This window comes from Ambystoma mexicanum, chromosome 7q, assembly GCF_040938575.1.
Source record: "Ambystoma mexicanum isolate Mex_15411 chromosome 7q, UKY_AmexF1_1, whole genome shotgun sequence".
NCBI classification, from domain to species: domain Eukaryota; kingdom Metazoa; phylum Chordata; class Amphibia; order Caudata; family Ambystomatidae; genus Ambystoma; species Ambystoma mexicanum.
The window spans coordinates 36711685-36735152 of record NC_090941.1 but is presented as its reverse complement, the minus strand read 5'-3'; the positions used below and the strand labels follow the sequence as shown (position 1 = coordinate 36735152).

The window sequence follows — 23468 nt, the reverse complement described above, 5'->3', positions numbered from 1 at the left end:
AGCTTCAGATTATTATTTTTTTTTAGCGTTTTCAGTCTGGCAGGTAGGAAGGTATGCACCCATCATCTGACCTTGTAACCCTAAGTGAGATAATACACATGTATCACCTTCCCAAGGAAATGGCAGGCTCTAATTATTGCAACTTTGGAGTGATTACTCATTAGATGAGAGCAGACCAAAAATCTTGCCAATGATCTGACTTAATTTTGGATTGAATTTCCCTTATTTGTGTGTATTTTGTGATGACATCTGGTCCCAAGGCATTATTATAACTTGCCTGTTACCACTGCGTCGGTATCCAAATAACTAATCAACAATCGGAGGTCTCCCACTCTTCCTTCAAGGGACTACCGGATATCTTGGAATTTCTAGCTAAATAAATCCGTGTCTGGCAGATTAACATCTGTTTTGTTCCTTGGGCAATCGTTTGTTGGTTTGAGGACTTAGTCTCTTGATTCGAGATAATACATGCCACAGTTTAACATTGTTATTGCTCACGTCCTAACATAGTGTTTCTGTTTTATGTAAAATAATGAAGACGTGGCATGTGTGGAAAATCAAACATTGTGAATGTTAATGCAACAATAGGCCATGTTCACCAATCGCTTATGTTAATTTAAAAAACATTTCTTCTGTTCAAACAAGTCACATATTATTTTTGGTTTTAAAATTCCTGCGTTTGAAATATTGCTATTTCACTAGAGAATATAGTTCTGAATTCCCATCATTTATAGAAGGCATTACATTCGTTCAATGGATACCTTCCATTACTGCTTTACATTTTGTATAAGCCTAGTAGAGAGTAGAGCAGTAGAAGATAAATTGACCTACTGAATAAAGACCTGCACTATAATTGCCAAGGTGTCAAAAACTAGATTTATGTGGGCAAGGCTTCAAAGACAGCAAAATATACAGAATTGGGTTGTGGCAGTACCATCCAGCTTCATTTTCAGAAATTGGGCTCTGAAAGGGTTCTTAGGTGCTGTATCTGGTAGCCTGTAAACTCAGTGTATGGATCATTTGAGGTAGTTTCTGTGACAAAGTCCTTTGCCTTATTCTGGGGACCTTTGTGGGGTGACCAAGGGGGCTAGGACACCCACGCCCCCTGAGCTGGTGGATGATGGCCCTGGGGAAGGGTAATATTGAGTATCAAAATCAAATTATTTATTTCGCGCATAAAAAAGGGTGATTTAGACAGACCATTTTAAAAAAGCAGTCTTTCTAAATTGCCCGCCTACACCCTTTGCCGCACACAAGTGTGCACAGTGGCAAGAAAGGTGTGATTGAGCTGGAAGACGGAGGTCGCGGGTGTGAAAGGTAAGTGTAAATTTGTGTCTGGCGGTTGAGGGGGAATGTTTGAAGCATGGAAGGTTGGGAGTGGTGGAATTCCTGTAGCGTGGAAAGGAGGGGGTGGGGAAACAAAGGGGTGTTCGAGGGGATGGGGAGCAGGTACGTGTAAGCGGCTACAGGGGGAATGTTTTGTGGAGACGAAGGAAGAGTTTTGGGTGCACGAAGAGGAGCTCATGGCTAAAACGCCCTTAATTTAAAAGAAATCATTCCATCACAGGAGCGGGTGAGGGTTGGGGCTTGCAGGGGTTCGGCTGGTGGGACGGTTGGGGAAGGGGCTCCTCAAAGTCGTCCCAATCCCACAGTGATGTTTGCACAAAATCTGCAAAAACGTGTGGTTTTTTTGCATGCTGCCTTCAGTATGTGAGACGGTATGGCGGGGGATCCCCTTGTTATCCTCATGTAGCCCCTCTCACTTGGCAGGAGACAGTCACATGCCATAAAAGTCTTACTGTCCCTTTAAAGGCCTTAGCAGGAGATCTGCATCCTCATGCGGGGCAGTGCACCCCCTTCCCGACTGAGGCTCACCTAGATACCTGCCTAACCTCACCAGAATTTACCATAGCAATTATAACACTGACAGTGTTCATGATGGTCCCTATGCAGATGTGGCTCCAAATATGCTTAAAGCCATCGTCCAGCCGCTTGTCAAAGCACTTGCTAAGATATACGCTGCACCTGGGGGGTGCGGGGGCAGTTTCACAGCACCACTAATAAGGATACACACTTGCAGCCCATAACACCAAGACCAATCCCATGGGCCCATTAAAGTACAAAAGTGATGTCCTGGGAAGGGGAGGGGTCTATATTTGGAGAAGGTTTCAGCAGAGTTAGGATTGAGTTGATAAATCCAGGAAAAAGGCTGTGGAGGGAATTTAGAGAAAGACTGTGAAGGTGGCTGGATACAAGAAGGGTAGAAGAGCCATTAAGAGGTGGTAGGAGGGTCACAGTCGGTTACCGGAGAAAGACAGCATCTGGTGGTTAGAAGGAGGACATCTGGATTTGGCAGGATGGTTACAGTAGGCAGTGGTATGAGAAGGACATCAGCGGGAGGTTTGGAGCCAAGAGAAAGTACCAAGGGTTACAGATGCAGTAGTTAGCAGGTGCAGTAAGGAACAGGAAGACATGCTTAGCCTAAGGACACAGGATAGGGATGAGACCCCATTCAGGAGGGGTTGAAAACACAGTGGGAGGAGGAATAAGCATGTGATTTCGAGGAGGACCAGAGAAGGAGTAGAGGTTGTGAGGATGGAAGAAATCAAGACTCTAGGAAAGGGAGGTCAGGAAGGCATTCTTAAGCTCCTTTTATGAAACTGGGGCTGGCAAACTCAGCCGGCTCTTTGTATGTGTAAGAGAAGGTCAAACTTCATCTTTGGCTCATGATGGAGACAGAGCCAAGGTGGTTGTATTCTTCTATCAGCAGCGGACAAGCCAGGGGACTTTTGGAGAGTGATGCCTAGTGACTGTGAGTGTTGGAGAGGTGCCCTGAAATCTTGTGAATTTTGGATGGAGACCCTTTAATTGGTGGATCTGTCCTGACACTTAATTTCAGAGTTTAACCTCGAAAAAGAGTTGTTAATGGAAATAAAATCTATTTTGCCTAAGATTGAATTTGGATTCATTGTGGACCACACTCCGCCACATAACACTACCTAAACAAATGATTGGGTTCCTTTTTGTCTCATGTTTTCTCCATCAAGCCACACTCTTAAGAGCATTGATTTCATTAACATGTAGTGTCTTTCCATTGCTCAGATAACAAGCTGCAACTCCTTAGTGCCAAATAGGCTCCTTACTGTACATGTTTGCTCCAAATTGAAAACTATCCAATTTGTGTATCTGATGTTTGTCTGTGCCCCTCTAATGCTGCTGCATTTATTTTTGGAGGCACTAGTATTAGTTTCCCAGTTATCATTTGAATATGGGTTTGCAAACCAGAAAGGATTTTAAAGAGTATGCAGTGGGTTATTGTCTGCTTACTTCTTGCAGGCCTTGTGTTGCGGCTGCTGGAGACCTCTGCCGGAGTCTCTGATATAAGTGCATATTTGGTTTGCATAATCATTGCTTTTATGATATTTTGGAGCTTTACCATTAAGCCTTAAAGATGGTGTGGTGTTCAGTATCCTATTGAAGTAATTCAGAATATCTGTGGGAATCGAGTGATGCACTCCCACCACTCTATCAGAAACAATACTACGTACTACTGTTGGATTGTTCCTAATCGCACAACAAAACCTTTTTATCGCCCTTATTGCACCACAGCTAATACTCTGACCCAGCACTTTAGAAAATAAAGCTTTTAATAAGAACCAAATATGATCAAACGACATACTGTGGTCTCCAGGACTCCATCTCCACTTGTTAAACAACACAAAGAATACATAAATACCGCAATCTGATATGTGGGGGTTAGTACATGAGTCTACTGCCTCACTCCCAGTTTTATAAAGACAAAACTGGGTATCTCAATTATTATGTAGCATTGTACTGTTACGCTCACCTGGTATCCACGGGGACGCCACCCAGCCCTGGTTGGATGATTTGCACTCTCGAACCCTCTCCTGGTCCCTTGGTAATGCCACTGGTTACAGATGGGTCTGCAATATAGGAGAGCTGGATTCAATACCAGATTGTCTTTGTTTTCCTACCTCTCTTGGCCTCAACTCCTTCCTCCCCCTTGGGCCTTCTCCTCACCTTAACATTGTAAAAGGTGGATTCTCTGTCCTGCTCCTCATGGCAGGGGTGCGTAGGTGTGGGGGCGAGCAGCAACCAAGTTGCTTCACTGGTGAAAGCCTCCCTGTGGGAATCCAGGTCTGCTGCGACCCCGTAGGTTTGCTGCTTTACTGTCTTTATATGCAGTTCTTATGTTCCGTTTAGTTCGAACAATAATGTCTTGCTTCTTTCCTTTTAGCTATGGAAAGGTATTTTGGTGTTATCATGCAGTTTGAAGATGAGCATGGGCCGGTAGGCGAAAGCGCGGTGTGCGTGATGCTGTCCGGTGAGTAATGCACGATGCGCGACGCAGTTTCGCTTTTTATATTGCTAACCTGTGTCTTTTCTCTCCTTGCAGGTTACGATGTTGCTCGCCGAGCGCGGTAATGTTCAAGCAATGATACTGACCGGGAGATGACTACCCAGGTAAGAATTGTGTGGCTTTCTTCTTTCGGGAGGAAACGTGAGTAAACGCTTACTAATGGTGTCTTTCTTTCTCCTCTTTCCAGGATGCATGCGGTGCCGGATGATGGAATTCGTACCTTCAGGTGAGTGGAACTGAAGTCAGCGATGGATTGAAAACGGGATACTGTTCCAGGTAAGTTTCATATTGTTTTTTCTTTCTCTGCAGGTCCTTGGTTTCAGTTAAGCTGGCATCAAAGAACTGGACACGGTGAGCATTACACTGCCCCCAGCAGAATAACACAAAGCATGTTCTGCTGTTTGGGTGTGGTTTAAATAGTCTCCGGTAAAGTAGTCCAGGTAAAATAGTCCCAGGCCTGCCACACCCAAAGTAGTGCAGGTAAAGTAGTCCCAGGCCTGCCACCCAAAAGACTAGACCACATAGCTCAGTTCCTTGTAACTGAGCTATGTGTGTGCCTCCATGTTGGCTGAACCCCAGAGGCGCCAGGACTGACTCCAAGAGAGTCTTGGATGAGGTTTTAAGGCCTTTGACCTGGCCCTAATTGGAAGGCTGACTTGCCAGTGAGGGCCAGGGGCAAGGGTCATGGCATGTACACATAAGTGGTCTTCCACAGCTCGTTATGCTCAATTTTGATAAGCAACTGAGCAACCTTTTTTGCTCAGATCATCAATCCGTTAGTTGTAAAGCTGAGTTTGCATCAGAACATTCTTCAATCCTATACTGCTCTTGCATACACCTACAAACTTCTGATATCATTAAATGTCATCTCGTACAATGTTAGAAACAAAAATATCAGCACTGCTGTGTTTCGGCCCAAATATTTTGTGGGTCTACTGCAATTGGGCCTTCATCAGGACAATAAAAAAACACTGTATCCCCTGCTTTGTTTTCTTAGGTTTCTTAGCAGCTGTGTGGTACACCATAGACACTACATACTTTTACACTGTACCATTGAAAATGCCTACAATCAAGCCCAAATAGGGTATATTAATGTGTGTCTAAACTGGAACTAGTGATAGATCACTGCTGTGTTCCCTTCACCCCAGAAAAGTAATGTCACTTACTCAGAACCTCTTACTGACTCCACGTCTGGAAAATATCCAATTAAAAAAACTTTGGTTTCAAATGCCTTCTTCTTTCATTTTTGTAAGCCACAAGTCTATCAAGATGTTTAACATACTCTGCATCCTGAATTCATGAAAGAAAAGGCATAGTGAAATGCTTGATTGCATCATTTATTTCTTACTGCTGCTGTGTTAATCGGCCGAAAATTACTCAACACTTTTTTAAATTGAAAAATCACTTATTGAAGGAGCATATCATGGACCGGCTTCCTCTCCTCTTGTGGCAAAAACATATACACTCAAATCTGTCACAGAAAGATACGCTGTATGTGTTATGTCAGGTCAATTTCCTATTATAAAAAGAAATTCTGATTATATACTGTGAAGACTTGGAACTTCCTGTTCGACTCTCTTTTTGAAACAAAAGTTTTTTCTGTTTTATGTAAAAACTGCAGTTTTTTCAAATAAAAAAAAATTAAAAAAATTTCCTATTTTAAAATGTCCATCCTGATACTCTCAGAGCAGCCCAAAATTCGCAAAGTGTAAGGGTCGTTTAAGTGCACTTTTTATATGGATAAGTGAGGATTATTCTCCGGCTCGTGCCCATCTATACTGCGTGACCCAGGACTGTTGGCGATATCGTGGGCCTAGGTGTTACATTCTCTGTTCAGCAGAAACAGAGGCTTTGCACCTCATTAGTACTGCTAAAGTGCTTAATCTAAATACTTTGTGATAGCCATACCGATACAAGTTTTGTCTCTCGTGCCTAAGCCTCAATGCCAGTGCACTTACTATATTTTGACTTGTGCGTGATCTCAACAAGCCTCCAAATCGCTGTGGTCTCATTAAGGATTCCCACTCCTAGCACTCCCTTTTATACTGAGTTAATTCAAAATCCAGCTTAAATGCTGTTCCACTATGCCGGTGAGATAATAGATATGTCAATCAACCTGCAACAAAACAGCTCGTGCAGGGGAGGATAGTCATTACTACATGTGCCTGCCCGGCGCATCTCGAGGCATCCTTACGTGCAACGCTGATATTTTTCAACTTGGCAGCGCTCCTGTGTCCGTCTCGGCTGTTACTGAGTGCTTTTGCTCACCATGGAAACTGTTCACTCGCTTGCCGGCGTGGTCCGCGTTACCTAAGTAACGTTGGCTCCGACCGGAGCAATGCCTCTAGTTTCAGGGAATTGAGGGTGAACACGGTGGCCATCTTATAGATGGTCCTTATAAGTGGCAGACCCATTAAGGTTTCAAAAGATCTCTCTTAGCTTTCCAACCTCTGGCTCACATGAACACTTGATCGAGGTAAAGAATCTAATTTGTTTAATGGGCGGGCTACCTGAATATTAATGGAAGTCATTTCTTTATAATAACCTCTGGATTTGTATTGCCATTTCTTTATCCGAGTGAAAACCAGGTTATCGGAATGATAGTCTCACTGTAGCCAAAGAAACATTTAAAAAGTACTTGCATAAAATTTTGCTTTACTCAAACACCCATATTTCTTTCAAGGCACAAAAGCATATTTCCAATACACTTTTTCTCTGTTAAAACACAATTCTTCTGCTAAAGTGCTGATCCTGTTCATTATAACCAAAATGTCAACAGTGCCTTTGTGATTAGGCACTCTCTTGGATCACTGGTCACATCTTGTGTCTCTAGAAATTCTGTCAACTTGTAGCTAGTATCTCTAGTATTGAACTCGACTGGCATAGAAGTTGAAGTCACATTCAGACCTTTCTTCACAGTATCAAATTGTTTAATAAGCCTCTGTTCCGTTCTGTGCAGATGTTGTTTCTGCCTCATGGAGGCCAGATTTTGTCTGGATTTGTGTGACAACAAACCATAAAAGGTCTTCTACTTTGTGTCGCTTGCTGACCCAATGCTCTACCAATGGTTTTTCCGGTATTTGATCTTTTAAGCAAGAGCGGTGCTTGCAAATCCTTTGCCTCACTTCCCTTTTGGTCTTTGCTAGGTACACAAGTTTGCATGGACATTGTATGCCTTAAATGAGCCATTTACTCTTGCAATTCGACCATGCTTTTAATTTCCAATTAGTGCCATTAATTTCATTTTCTGTCATATTTCCAGTGAGGTCACACACCGAGCAACCCCCGCATCTGCAGTTTCTCAGCATTGGTCGGAGACCCCACATTTGTCTTTGCTTTTCTCAGGTTTAGCTCTCACCAAGCAACTGTAAAGGATTGATGATCTAAGGAGTAAAAAAGGTTGTTCAGTTGTATCTGAAAATTGAGCATAACTAGCTGTGGAAGACGACATATTTGTCCAATGCTACATAATAAGTGAGATAACCAGTTGTGTCTTTCTAAAACTGGGAGTGACACAGTAGACTCACATACTAACCCCCACATATCAGATTTCGATATTTGTATGTATTTAAGTATTCTTTGTGTTGTTTAACAAGAGGAGATTGAGTCCTGGAGACCAGAGTATGCATTGTTTTTATCATATTTGGTTCTTATTAAAAGCTTTATTTTTCTAAAGAGCTGGGTCGGAGTATTTGCTGTGGTGCAATCAGGCCGGGTGGTAAACCGGTTTTGTTGTGGGATTAGGAATGTTGTATCTTATAGTTATACGGTACACAGTAGTACACATAGTACACAGTATTTATTCCTATTTAAGTAAGCCATAGATGATAATGTGAAATTCATTTACTTTTTATGCACAATAACATTTGATCTATGGCTACAAACCATTCTTCAGCCAATACTCTTTTTTTGCTTTTCTTACAGGGAAACTGTGTGAACCTGACTGAAGCTTTGACACTATATGAAGAAGAGCTAACCAGACTTTATTGTCCTGTGGAATTTACAAAGGAGACTGTTTGTGTTCCGTCTTACATGGAACTGTATCCTTAATGAGTGTGAGTTGGTACTTCATGTTTGTAAATCTTTATTGATATTCCTTATCTGTAAAGCTTGGTTGCTTTTTTGCATTGGCAAGTTGTATACAAAGTAATGTTTGCAATTATCCCTGCAATTTTGCTGCCTCCTGCACAGTCATTATCCTAGTACCACTTCTAGAAGCCTTACTTTTTCGCGTCACCAGCATAATCGTGACTCTCTCTTTCCTCTCTCTCTCTTTCCTCTTGTTACATACCTCAGTAAGGCAAACCCATTGACTTCTCATTGTTGGTGCCGAAGTCCATTTACCTTCACGTTTATGCTCCTTTGTTTAGGGGCAGAGGCTGAGGCCGTTCTTCAGACAGGCAAACAGTATATGAGGTGCCACAAAGTACTATCCAACAATACTGGGGTACTGTTCAGAACCTTCCTTCAGACACCACTAGTGCAGCACAAGGAGGTTGGTGTCCCGTGTTTCCCATGTCGGGAATATGCGCAGAGCTCGACTGTGGAGGAGTTCCCACTCATGCCAGGAACATAATTCCCTGCAGAGGGAATCTGATATGGAGTTGTGGATGCTTGGAATGTGGAAAGGAGACAAGAACATACCGTTAGAAAGAGCCTATTATTTCCAAAGGAACTATGCTTCGGCAAATAGGAGATGTGGTGCTGCCCTGTTTCCGAATATAGAACGCATAAAAGATATGGGTAGTTTTGTCTGTGAACACCAGAATCACTTTCACTTAAAAATGGAAGCAAAAGTATTTCAGAACCAGAACGCTGCAATCAACTCCAGGATGTTGATATATAAGGGACTTTTCTTATTCTGACGAGATTGCCCAGATGCGATTGTTGTTATGGGCTCCCTGAACCCTGCGTGGACAAATCTGTTGTAACTGTTACCTGGTGTCTGAATGTCACAAACTGAGCCCCTTATGTGAGATTGGATCCTTCTAACAACCAACGAAGAGCGTTGTGAAACGGACACATGAGGAACAATGTGCCGTTCCATTGGCCAGTGACTTGTTGCCAATAGGCATCCAGGAACTCCTGGTCAGACGCCTCAGGTGAAACCCGCAGTGCTGAATGAGCGCAATACAAGAGGACATCTTCCCTAGGAGGGATAACAAGAGTCTGGACTGATGTGACAGTGAGTGTCCCTTGGAGAGAATGGCCTTGACCCGAGTTAGCGGTGCCTGAGACTGTGTTTAACTGCGCTCTCAGGAAAAACATTTGTAGGGAGGAGGGCATCAAAAAGGACATGCTGTAGTTGACAGAGAAACCCAACAAGGAGAGGCAGGTCATAGTGACCTTTGTGCGTTTGTGAACTAGGGGAAGAGACGTAGCTCTGACCAACCAGTTGTCCAGGTATGGGTAGGCTTATATACCAGGCTTCGGGTGGTGAGCTGCTGCTGGTGCCAGACATTTTGTGAACACCCTTGGGGCAGATTTGAGGCCCAAGGACAGGTTTTTGAACTGGTAGTGAAATCCAGCCACGGTAAATCGGAGGAACTTCCGGTGGCAGTAATGGATGGGGATGCATCCTCCAAGTCTAAAGATACGAAATCCCCTTTTTTAACTGACTGCGGATGTGTTGCAGCATGACTGTCCAAAAGGTTTGTGATCAAATGAATTCGTTCAGAAAACAGAGGTCCAGAATGGGTCTCCAGTCGCCTGTTCATTACTTTGTCAAGAAGAAAAGGAGTACATTTCATGACCCATCTGACCATGCGAGAGGCATTCTATTGCTCCTTTTGAAAGGAGAGCACAAACCTTCTGCTGTTCTGTACAAAACTGTTTTTCTGCCTTTGCAGGTGGTGTGGGGAGGGGTTTGTACAAACTCCAGAGTTATTATAATAATAATTGGTTATGACACGCTTAATACCCAGGTTTCTAAGCAGGGACCCAGGGATCGAACCTGTGTTGCTCTGCGTCGTCTTGCTTCCAAGGCAAGCTCATTGCCCATGAGCTATTATCCCGAGTATGGTTTTGTTGTAGTAGAGAAAGCCCTTGTCTATGGTAATTCGTTGCTATGATTGGGAAAGCTGGAAAGGCACCCTCCCACTGGTGTGTGGAAGTGGAGGAACAGGGCTGTTTTGTGGTCAGGCTTTCTTACTGGACTGGCATATCGCTTGGGGAGAGGGGGTTCCACAGCACTGTTGGTTGCCTCTTCACGACTGGGAACTGGCCTTGAAGTGATCACCGGAAGCATATGTATTCATTTTATATGATTGGGAATGAAGGACTGGCTGATAAACACCGCCCAGACTGGGAAACAGGGACTTGCTCGACCAAAAGGTTTGGCATGGCCGACATGATTGCAAGATGCGCAAGGTCTGAGTTGTATCGGTGTCCGTCTTGATGGCATGAAGGGTATAGTCTAACCTTTTTCACCAAAGAGGTCTTCACCACCATCAACGACGTTGGACTGGACGCCCGGAAGGAAGCTTGTGGCTTTGAGCAACCCTTGGTGTATCAGCGATGACAACCACCACTGATATGGCATTGTTGGACTGAACCTCACCCTTGTGGAGCGACACAGACTTCTTCCTTCTTATCAGGCCAGAGATGGGTCCCATATTTGATTTATCTCTGATTGTATATAGACAAAATGGCAAGGGTACTTGTGGCCTTGATGGTGGTAGCAGCAGTAGATATGATTTGTTCGCCATGGGCATCAGTTGCCTCCCTTCGCTGTCCGGCGGTCCAGCACACATAGAAGAGGGATTGAGCGATCTCTCTGAATCAGGACTGGGGTGAGTACAGAGATATTTGGGGACAGTGCAAAATGTGTGAAATCTGTCGTTTTTTGAAAGTGCAGTAGAAATGTTTTCATGAGGAATAAACGTCCTCCGCGATCTCATGCAGAACAGGAATAGACACCACAGTCATCCTAGCTTGCTCCCTGAATTGCTAGAGGAAATCCTCCTTACTCTGTTCCATTGGGAGAAGGTTAAACATTTTGGCCGCTTTGGGCATGTTGTGATATGTCCCAATTTCATTGGGAGGACAGTCCCTGAATGGAAGGTCCTCAGGCATGCTGCCCGCTGGAATTAAATCAAGGTTGTCAGAGTCGTGAATCAGAGACCGAAAGATCCTAGGAGAGTGGATGTGGATGGAAGGGTGCGAGGATTGTGCCTAGGTGGAACAGGAGTCTGTTCCTCCACAGGAAGAATTTAGGGAACTTGTTTCTGCAGCTACCATACCAGTGTTTGCAAAGTGGACAAAATGTAAATGGAGAGGTAGCCTCTTGAAAAACCGGGTGAAGGCACATGTTGTGCAGTTAAAGGCGTCGCACAAGGTGGCTTTGCTGGAAGCAAGATGTAGAAGTCATATTTCTCTTCAGAGAAAACCCCCTTTTAGGCCTGCAATGTCTGTCAATCACGTGCTGCAAAATGTCCTCTGGAGGCACATTTGGAGGTACGAGCAAGACTTGGGGAACATAGGGCTTGAGAATGAAGAGCAGCTATTTTTGTCTCTTCACCCTCAAGACAAGACCCGAGAGCAGTAGGCACTGTCTGTGGATGTGCAGATGTCGTTGATGAAGTGATCTGTGCTAGAGGCTTCATAGTTGTCGACGGAATGGTTGCCCAAGGTACAGTCATCAATAGGTTTTTTGTAGTCGTAGTCTGAATTGCAGAAGAGGCAGATTCGTCGATTGTAGACAAGCAAGGCGTTGATTGGGTTGTCGACTGTTAACGCGCAGGGGACTGAGTCGATGACGATGCCATCATTGTGGACTTAGTTGTCAAAGTTGACTGTTTGTCATGAGGATTTACGCAGTTAGGCCGCCTTATCTGGGGCAGAAAGAGCATTGGTGGAATCGCCATTCCTCACCCTTTATTCTGAAAGGAAGACTCTTTGTGGGAACTCAACCTCTTTGAAGAGGGAGCAGGTTCATGGCGCCTGCTATGGCGAAGTGAGGCAAGGCTTCTCAATGATGTCGAGTCTGAGGCGACAGTCCCCTCATCCAGCCAGGACACAAGCCTCCTATGGTGCTCTTTTAAGGTCTTATTTGAAAAGGTTTGGTATATAGAGCAGGAGGGGTTGCATGATATGATAAGGCATTTATAACGCAAGTGTTTCAAGGTGCTATGTATCCCTCATGGTCTGAATACAGACAATACAAACACTTCTCATGCTGATCTTCGATTTATATATTTTCCTGGTGGCAGGTAGAAAATGCCTTAAAAAGACTTCTTATAGTCTTCGTATCAGTCATGCTGGCGCAAGAAGAAACACTCCACATGACTCAACCCTGAGGAGAACACAGAGGTCTGTGCCCAGTAGGGGAGCGCCAAATGGGTGTAGAACTTCCAAACCCCAGAAGACAAAGGTACTGATCTCAGATTTCCAGTCTTGAGTGTAATAAAATTAATTAAAAAATTGTTGAATAAATGTAGAGAACTTGAAGAGGACTCCCAACACTTGAAAGTGCAGTAAGAATCTGAAGAAACAATGGGAAGCACCGCCTATTGGTTGATGGATAACTGACCCAAAACAACACTGAGAGAACACTAACGTGATTAAAGTAGTTTCATATGAAATGAAGAAATGCAATGTACTGAGGATTCCCACCCTGACGATGGGGAACATTTTAACATTATGTGAATATATGAAAGATTCCAATGCTGGAGAACAGCAGTTACAGGTAATTAACTTATTCCATGTACAGTATTAACACTGTTGGAAAATGGATATTTTTGTTTTTCATATACCTATACTTTGTTTATTGGGACACTAACATCCGAAACCTTTATTATCCGTCCTTGTTTTCCAGCATTTCATTTACCAAAGCAAGGTGTGGGTTAATAGAGTATTGTGGTTAATGCAGTTCTTGATAAGAAAGCTTCTACTGTACTTTTGAAAAAATGTCCCTAAAGCCCATTCAATTATTAAGGCTCGCATGTCGATCTTTGTTTATCTGACTACAAATACTTCAGTATATTTGGATTGGTGCTCAGTGAATGTACAGACAAGGAGCTCAAAACACTGTCTAATATTGTTGACATTCACTTGCTCATTTTTGTATTTTTAGATTTTCTCCTTTCTCTTTAATGCTTTAGTCTTGCATTATTTTGATTTCCCTTGACATTTTGCTTCAGATGGGTGTTTTACACTGTTTGGAAGAAGCAGTGTGATTCCTGAAGATGGGAATATGCGGAATGAACACGCGTAGTAGTACACTTTTGCCATCTGCTGCATGTGTGCATCTTGAAACTTCTGAAAATATATGCTGTAGATGATCCTGAAAACTAACATTGCTTTTTTGATTGTGAATTCCTTGCCTTTTTTATGAATAGTTTTTTTATGGTTTTAATTTAAAAATAGAAAAGTGAAAAGGAAAATGTAAACTTTGATGGGTAGGGACTTTTTTTTCCATTTTGTTTTTCAAAAAGTGAACTCAAGGACGACCTTGGCAGCACCACTAGAGCTGCTGAATGCACTGGACCTCTAGAATGTGATCCTTTTATTACATGGTTATGGCTTTTATTGTAGGTCTTCGCATAATCCTGGAAAGCAGGTCTCCTTGAGAAATTAATCCCTCAGGGAGGACTTCGGCTTTCATCTGCTGTTTCTGTAGTAGCTTCATTCTGATCTTCGTTTGCAGAACTATTGTGCTTTTAAAGGACTAGGTATTTTTTCGTATTGAACAAATAGTGCTTCCATTTCAGTATAAAGTGTGAGAACAGGTTGCATTTGTCCATGTTCTACTAGGTCACACCTACTGCAGGTTTTCTGTTTGGAGTTTGGGTTTTCTTGATGCACTGCTTTTTTCCCTATGTTGGGTTGGCAAAAAGGATTGGTGGGAGGCAGCGAAGATGTGGAAAGGAGTCTGGCTGATCACCACGTCTGTGTTGCCCTCTGTCACACTGGTTTACCTGGTTTTCTTATTGATTCATTGAAGGTAACTTTAGTACCTCAGGCATTTTTCACGTTTTAGAATGCAGTTATTTTAATACACTTTGATGGTAATCCTGGTAGACAGAGAATTGTATAAATTATGCTTCCATATAGCAGTGACCAGGCCCTTAATGTTCTGAAATATTTTCTGTCATACAGCCAGTAATATATGTTTAGTATGCAGTAGTATAGTTCATACAAATAAAAATAAGGACTTGTTTTTCTCGAATTTTTCCAGAGACTAAATGATTTACCTGCACCCCCATTCCTGTATTCATTCCATTCTAAAGTGTTGATTGTACATTTCACTAAACATTTTAAAATGTTTTAATTACCAATATTGGTCAGTTATTTGGAATGTTAGTGTCTAATGATTAGGTTTATACCAGCCTATTGTGGCGTATTTAAAGGCTAGGGGTGGTTGTTTACGTCAAATACAAACAGCGTGGGTACTATCACGTGAAGCCTGACAAGCACATGGCTTTTTCCCTTAGATTGAAGCGTGTGGGAGCGCGAACATGTAGGTACTGTTTGCTTTCGAGAGGCTTCCCTTGCATTTTACACCTTTTGATAGATTTACCAAAATGTACTTTTACAGGTCTGGCCCTGCAACAGTTAATAGTTGTGTGGTCGCAGGTGGCATCTTTTTGTCCAAATGTTTTCCTTTCTGACTCCAATGCAGCAAAGCATCAACCAACCAACGTATGCAAGCAAGGAGGGGCCCTTTACCATGGCACAGTGCTTTAAAGCAAGCTATTTTACCACTACGCAATAGTCAAAACTGTGGTTTGAGAAAGTTGTGCACAAGTTCTGACTGGCCATGTTCTTTTATAATGACAGAAACAAGTTGTTTTGAATACGTTACAAACAACCATGTTTGTGAGGCACAGTGAACTTAAAAAAAAAAACGATGACGTGTCTGAATTGTATCCATGCTTCCGGATTGATTGTGTGCTTTTGGAAATACTATTTTGTTTTTCTTGCACAATGTTTGGAGTAGCCCATCAAATAACCTGAACGAAAGCAGTGGTTTGCAGCGGCATGGCTGCTGTGTGCTAGCCTTGTATATTTTCGCAGTAAATGAGATAGTGCTTCCAGTCAACATTAACAAAACACCAAGTTCACTATGTTGAAAAAATACAACTTTTAGTCATTAGGAGTTCCTTATATGTTCATCTCTTTTACGGGTAGTTTCAATTGAGTCTGACTTGAGGGAACACGTATGTTTTGAGATTGTTCGCTTTTTCCCTTGCTTTCAGAATATTGTACACCATAGAGCGCACACTGTGCAATGTTTATTTTGTACCAAACAGTGAAATGAGGCCACAGTGCTGCACGGAAAGATGTGCTCCTAGTCCTAGCTGGCCCTCCACCACTCTTTTGTCAGATAATTTCTCCTTGTAGCTTGCACTAACATTCTTCTCCCCTATTTCTTGTGAAAGATACATTTGCGCCTAATTCCTGTTATGTTTTTACCATTTTCAACCCACATTTTTCTCTTTTTTACTTGCTACCATTTGGTCTCTGAAAAAAAAACAAGCCATCCTTAACACTGGCCTTTTTATTTCGTATTTACTGTTGATTACAATTTTAATGGTGTTTGAAAATATAGCACTGTCATCCATTTTAAGTTTGTTCTGCTGTAGAATACATTTAAAAAGAAAAGAAAATCTGAGATTCAGAGAAATGTCCACTGAAAAAAGATGAAAGAAATTCCGTTGTGTCTTGGACAGCAGCACACAATACGTTCTAAATTGCACACACAAACTGATACCAACTGCTGATTGGCATGTTTTTGTGATTCTTTGCACTAAATGCTGCTTCCATCGAAAAATGTGATAATTTAAATTTGTATTGCTAGTAATTTGACTTGCTGTAAGGAGACTGTTGGCATTGTATCTACTGCACTAGTGCAGTACCTATGTTTGAATAAAGGTACGCTCTTAATACTTGTATTGTATTTGACTTGATTTGGTCTTCAAGGATCCTTGACACACTGAAGCATCTCTAAGCGATGCTTGATTTCAGCATCATATAGTAATTCAGTTACCTTATCATCCAAAACGAAAGTCTTTCTAATCCTAGAGTCTTTCTAATTCTTTTCCCTATGCTGCTCACAAGAACTGGAACGCCAGCTTTGAAAAACATAGCCTATAAAAATGAAACTGCTCAGCTTAGTGGTTTTTGGCAATGCTTTACTTGTTAGTCTACCTGATATGTTTACTTGTTGCCGCTAGGGGAGTTTGATGACGCCCACTTCCAACATTGTTTTCCTTCCTATGGCCAGAACACCAGTTTACTTAGCAGTAATATTCATTAAACTGTCCCTATCTTCGACATTAGAATCATATTCAAAGATAGGTGTGTCGGGCCAGATCGATCTCTGCTGGTAAAATGAATACATCAAAATCCCTTTAGCAGATGCATTATTAATGAAAGTTGCTGTCGTCTCCACACAATTGACAATCAATGGAATGTCGAATTTCTTAGTGTGCACACTAGATCATCAACAGGATATTTCTTTATTCGTGTTCAATTATGCAATAATATTTTTTTCAGACTAAAAAGTTTATTAATCAGTTTGACTCCCCACAACCAATGGGATTGTCAACATGTTTTGAGGATGTCCTTCGTCTTTATCAAATACTAAACACATAATAAAAAAGATATGTTTTGAGGTTATAAACATACAAATGCTAAATTTCCATTTCTTTAACTTGTGCCTAGCATGAACAAAGCATGGCATGTGTACTCCCTGGGATCGCGGTTGGAATCCCGTGATGGAAATGTTCAAGGGAGAAAAGACGAAAGATTATTGTTCTGAAAATACCCTTCGGTCTTTTCTCCCCTGAACATTTCCGACTTGGCTCACACCCCTACTTACCTGCTCGCTGTGTCCCTGCAACGCCTGTTCCCTTTCACTTCCGTGATCAGGAACCGGCGCTGCAGGGTCCTTTCCTTTTTTAAATGTTTTACTTTTTTGGGATTGACTGCGGGGGATACCCCTGCAATCCCTGTTCATAATATAGTGATCACTGATGCTGGGAACACCCCTGCAATCCTTAGCACCAAATGGGGGATTTGGTCGAACTTTTCGGCCGTTCAGAATTTTCGAACGGTCGAAATTCCGACAAATCTCCCATTCAGGCTTTTATTTACAGGCTTTTTGGACGTTTCCTACTCCTGGAATGCCAAACAATGATGGGGAACCAAAACCGACGAGAAGAAAATACTACTCAACCTATGTGGTAAAGAGTAATAAATAGTGAAAAATACATAGTTTCTTTACGCCTCGCTAAACTTGACAACAGCTGAAAAATCCATAATAGAAACATTTCAGCAAATATGGCCATTCATTAAAAACCATTATACACACTATACAAAAATCCAGTAGAATTGACTTTGTGGCAATTTTGTTTGATAGTTCTTACGACATGGGTGTGTTAAAACATTCTATACGATTTCCTTCTCTTTGAAGTTTGTGCAAATGAATTTGTAATTCTTGTTTCCTACATTGGACTTTAACTCAAGAAATCTTTACTTCATACTACTTGCTGTTTGACCTATATAAATATTGTCACCAGGACGTTTGAGTAAGTATAGAACTTGGTCTGTCAAGCATTTTGTTTAATCAATTACGTGATCATGGGTGCAAATAATGATGATCTTTAATCACATTGTTACAATATGAACATTCACAAACAGATAGGAATGGGCTTGTTGGTTGTGTTCTTCTCCAGCATGGGGTCTGGCATGGATTCACATGCTCATGAATATGCCCTGTCATCAGGGTTGGAATCCTCTGTAAAAGAAAAAACAGTTTAACTTTCCCTTTAAAACCATTTCTCCTCTAAATCACTGTCCTCTGGGTCATACTGCCCCCATCCAATGACAGTCCTCTCCCTGAGCTCCACCCCTGGGGGCCATCTTCAGATTTTTCCCACACGCTTCAGTGTTGGGAGTTCTCAAGTTGCTCTCCGAGCTATTTTTGTGGCATTTCGATTTTTTCTCATAAAAGATTTTAGATTTTTTTAATGACTTTTGCTTGATCGTCTTCGACGAATTGCAGATACCAGCAGTGGGGATCCGCGGCCCGCGAAGATCTTCATCCACCGTCGGATCGTCATTGAAGTTTCATGAAGGCTGACCTTGGGCCTACTTCACGCCTTTAAGCCATGTCTAAGGAGAAGAAGAACGGTAGAAGCCTCTTCAAACTCTGTGTGAAGTGTGGATTAAGGAACGTATTCGTGGCGGATCGGCATCATAAATGCTTATATTTTCTGCATCCAGACCACAATGAGGTGCAATACAAGGTGTGCCGTGGTTTCTCATAGAAAACAAAAAAAGACTGCTATAGCAGACTGTCAGCATGGCTCAAGTCGAGCAAGGCCTCTGGGCAGGGTCAGGCCTCTACTAGGACCGTCCGGTCCGAGGAGCGAACTCCCTCTGGGAGGAGGTCGAGATCCTTTGAGGACGCCCCGCTCGCAGGGGTCCAAGAGAAGGTCAAGCTCTCTGATGCGGGTTCTGCATCGGGAAGAGTGCGATTGCCATCAGCCTCCACAGTGAATCTGCTGACGAAAGGGTCCTCTTCTAAGAGAAAGTCCCTAACCACGTCCAAACACTGTGTCAGTCGATAATCTGATGAGGGACAAGTCTGGAGAGGGCTCGTCAAAGCCAACTTAGACCTCATAGCCTGCAAGGTCAACTGACTCAACAACGGCGCCGTCAGTGAGGGCCTCGACAAGCACATCGCCGACAAAAGTCGATGTCCACCACAACAGCGTTGAAGGAGAGTGAATCTGCAAAGGAAGTGTCTGCCACGACAACCCCATGGGTGTCCTTACCCCTGAGGCGAGATACGAATGCATAGGCAGTGACGAAGAAAGCGGCCACTCGGGGGTCGGGTAAAGACCCGGCGAACGCATTGACCCATCCGCCGCCTGAGGGAGAGGGAGAGATTGATTAAGCTAGCCTTTCTCACCTTTTTCCCTCGGTCTGACCCTCTAGAGACTTGTTGTTACTGTCTTCTGTGTTCACATCATCATGCCTGCGCATTATAAATTGACTAAAGTAAAGTAGGCCCACCATTGGAACCTCTTCAGTACGTCAACCCACGAGCTGCTCCAGATAGACCTTAGCAGATTTACTCAAGTTTCGATTGAGGGAGAAGATAATCTCCCTGACGATTACTACACAGATCACGAAAGGGGAGGATCTAGGGGCGCTGGGCTTGAGTCTCCTGGTCGCAAGAGGAGATGCGTCAGTCCAGACCCTACGCCACTGGCTCCTTTCACCCCTAGACCTAGGGATGTGTCGCTGGATATTCTAATGACTCTGCACACACTGGTCACAGAACTCCAGCCGAGGATGTCTGCAGCATTGGGGCCTACACCTCCAGAGGACCCGCAAGAGTCTCTGAGGTTGAGCCTGCTGCAGTGGAAGAGAAAGTCTAAGGGGGACGCTGGTCCTCGGAGTAATCCGACCCCTCCACCCGCACCACCTCGTTGCGACCCCACCCGGAGTCCTGGCTCCACACACAAACACAAGCACGGACATGGCTACCACAGCTACGGGCACCGACGAGGATGACGACTTTGTCCCGGCTAATGGAGAAACACCACACGCAGACAAACCTCATGGGGCCTCCCCACCGGACGAAGTTGGATCCTTTCATTCCATGATGTAAATGGGCCTCCGAGCTGGTTCAGTTGGTGCCTGAGGAGACTAAAAAAGAAGGGTTTCCTACACCAGCGGCACAAGTCAAGAAGAAAGACCATCATGTCTGTTTCCTTCCTGAACGACATCTGGGAGGAAGGCCTGGCGTTAAAGAAGAACCCGAATACGGCCCTGCCCAAGCGTGACAGAGTGGAGAAAAAGTACAGGGTACCAGATTCAGCGCCCAGGTGCTTAAGGTCTCAGGAAGCACTCAGCGAATCTGTCACCCGCTGTCATGATACCTCTGGACGAGGAGGGGAAGAAGCTGGATGCAATGGGCAAGAGAATAATTTGTACAGCAGCCTCTACCATCAAGGCAGCTAACGCCCTAGCCATTTTGTCCTTATATGACCAGGAACTATGGTACAAGCTGAGCCCTATTCTAGACTTCCTGCCAGAGGACAAGAAGGTTGAGGAACTAGAACTTTTTCAAGAAAGGAAAGTGGCCTCGAACCACGCCATCACAGTTGCAGTGGACATAGCAGACACGGGTTGCCGCCAGATGGGGAACGGGCTGTCCCTGCATCAGCAAGGTTGGTTGAAGGCAACAAACGTCCGCCAGGACGTTCAGGCTAAGGTGCTGGATATGCCTTTTGACAGGGAAAACCCCTGTTCGGCAAGGCAGTCGAAGAGTCTTTGCAGGCAATAAAAAGCAACACAGAAATGGTGCACTCCCTGGGAACCTTAAAACAATGACAGCTGTCATCCTTTCATTCATCCCGAGGAAAACCCGACAGATCTTCCAAGGGTTATACTACCCCATACCGGCAGCCTTCTGGCTCCTCCACACAAGAAGCGTACAGGGGTCGCTCTTAAGGCAGCAGAGGACAGCACCGGCACCGCCCACAGGGCTCCGACCCCCCCAGCAGGCCTGAACCGGACGTGGCCTCGGGCCCCCACTTATGCACCCCAGAGGGGGGACAACTGGCAAAGTTCATCAGCATGTGGAAAAAGATCACCACAAACAGATGGGTTCTGGATGCTCTCGGACAGGGGCTTACCTTGGAGTTCCAACGCAGGTGTCTTCGTATTCTGCCGATACCGCAACAAGAACCCCACCACAGCGTCTGCAAGAGGTGCGGACCCCGTTACGAAAGGGGCAAAAAAAAAGTCCACCTTCGTCTCTGGGGCTCAAGAGTATATTCCAGATACTTTCTATTTCAAAAGAAAATGGGGAGTTAGAGGCCAATGCTACAACTGCGTCGTCTCAACAAATACCTTTGGATAGTCACGTTGCAGCACATGCTCAGCCAACTGGAGGAAGGGGATTTTCTGATGTTGTTGGATATGGGGGACACCTACTTCCGCATCCTCATTCACAAGAAACACTGCAAGTTCCTATGATTCGTAGTTCGGGGCTAGCACTGCCAGTTCAAGCCTCTGCCCTTCGGCCTGAAGTCAGCCAGAGTGTCTTTACAAAGTGCATGGCCCCAGTGACGGCGCATGTTTGTCTACAAGGCATCCACATATACTCTTACCTCCACGACTGGCTGGTGCGTTCTGCCTCACACGCTCTGGCAAGCAAGCACACATCGAGGACCGTAACATCTGCTGACAGAGTTGGGGTTTTCCATGAACTATGCAAAGTCCTGCTTGACACCGTCTTAGGGTGCACCATTCATAGGTGCCAGACTCAACACAGTGATGTTTTTGGCATCTCCCTCGGAGGAGAGGGTAGGAGCCATACAAGCCAAAGTCCAGCACCTGTCATTGGCACCGCTAGGGACGGTGCAGTCCAAGTCGCTGCTGGGCATGATTTCCTCCTGCATTGGCCTCGTCTGCCTCTGCAGACTTTACATGAGACCTCTCCAGGAGTTCCTGGATGCTTAGTGAATGCAATAGGGACCTTTATGGACAAGATATCCCTCAACGAGGAGTTCCGTCGGACGATACAGTGGTGGGGTGTAAGACTGCATCTCTTCTAGGGGACTCGGTTTCAAGTTCTGCTTTACCAGGAGACAGTCACCACAGACGCCTCTCTAGAAGAATTGGGAGCCCACACCGGACAGTTGCACGACAGAGGCCTCTGGCAGCCGGAGGAGAAGGGCCTCCACATCAACGCCAGGACCAGGTGGACCTTCTTTATGGCAAATCCCAGATCAATCTCTTTGCGACAGTGACGAATGCCAAGTGCGCCAGCAGGTTCCCTCAGCTGAGGAGTATGGGGGACTCATTCTCGTTCCCGTGGGAGGGATGGTTCTGATAGGCTTTTCCTCAGTTTCCACTCATGCTATGTATGATCAACACACTCAGACAATACAACTGCAAGATAATACTTGTTGCCCCAACGTGGCCGAGGCAGATCTGGTATCCGGACCTGCTGCGCCTGTTGGTGGCCCCGTCAATCAGTCTACCGCTGTTCCCAGACCTTCTCAACAGAGAAGGAAGGGCGATTCTGCACCACGACCCGGGGTCGCTGAACCTGAGGGCATGGCTCCTGCAGCCCTAGAGTTTGGGGGTTACGCTTTACCAGCGGAATGTAAGGAGATTCTAGCCAGAGCCAGAGCCTCGTCAATGTTCAAATACTACGGGCATAAATGGAAGCGCTTCTCTGCGTGGTGCCGGACTCAGAAGATTACTTATTTTATTGTTTATATTTGTATAGCGCACAAACAGCCAATGGGCATCGCGGCGCTGTTACTTGCAGGGAGCTTAGTTACAGGGAGGTGCAATATAAATAAGGGAGGTACAATATACATATTTTACATTTTACATAATTTACATTGGTAACACATTAATGCAGTCAGCTAGTTGCAGAAACATTTGCAGGTTTATAGGGAGAGGTGGCGGTTTTCATGGCTTTGCGGAAGACAAGAAGTGAGGCTTCGGCACGAAGCGTCATGGGAAGGGCATTCCAGTTTAGGGAAGCAAGGTAGGGGAAGCTAGCGCCTCCTGCCCTGGCTCTTTTTACCCTGGGCACAGTGAGCATGTTTGTGTAGGGTGTTCTGGTTGGTCTTGCAGATGTGGCGAGGTGGATGCATTTATGGGTAAGAGTCGGGGCTTTGAAGATAACTCTCTCCTTTTAGGGAGCCAGTGGGCTGATTTTCTGGCGGCCGAGATGTGTTCTCTTTTAGAGATACCTTGGGCTGCACGCAGAGCATTGTTCTGGATTACTTGCCGTTTTTCTAGATTTTTAGTGGAGGTCCCTAGGAAGAGCATGTTACAGCAATCCAACCTAGAGCCGGTGATAGCTCTGGCTATGTTGGTGCAGTTCTCTTTAGAGAGAAAGGGCTTGGCAGCGTTAATGAGTTTTGCATGGTAGGCTGCAGAAGAGGCAATTGCATTGACTTGTCTAGTCATGGAAAGAATGGAATCCAGATAGACTCCAAGGGTTTTCACTGTGTCAGATACTTGGATTTTGATGGAGTCAATGGTGAAGTGGCTGAACTGGTTGTCAAGATTTTTTAGCATATCAGTGGATCCTAACAGCAGG

General features: G+C 44.3%; 1 protein-coding gene across 2 annotated transcripts in view; it reads left to right on the top strand.

The window, feature by feature from the left end:
• Positions 1 to 16269, top strand: part of SMS (spermine synthase) — a 707978-nt gene extending 691709 nt beyond the window's left edge. For both annotated transcript variants that reach the window (XM_069639097.1, XM_069639096.1), the window contains exons 10-11: positions 8306 to 8421; positions 13522 to 16269. In XM_069639097.1, the coding sequence (XP_069495198.1) occupies positions 8306 to 8421; positions 13522 to 13564 (159 nt within the window). In that variant the 3' untranslated portion in view covers positions 13565 to 16269. The remainder of the gene's footprint in view (positions 1 to 8305; positions 8422 to 13521) is intronic.
• Positions 16270 to 23468: the final 7199 nt, after the last annotated feature.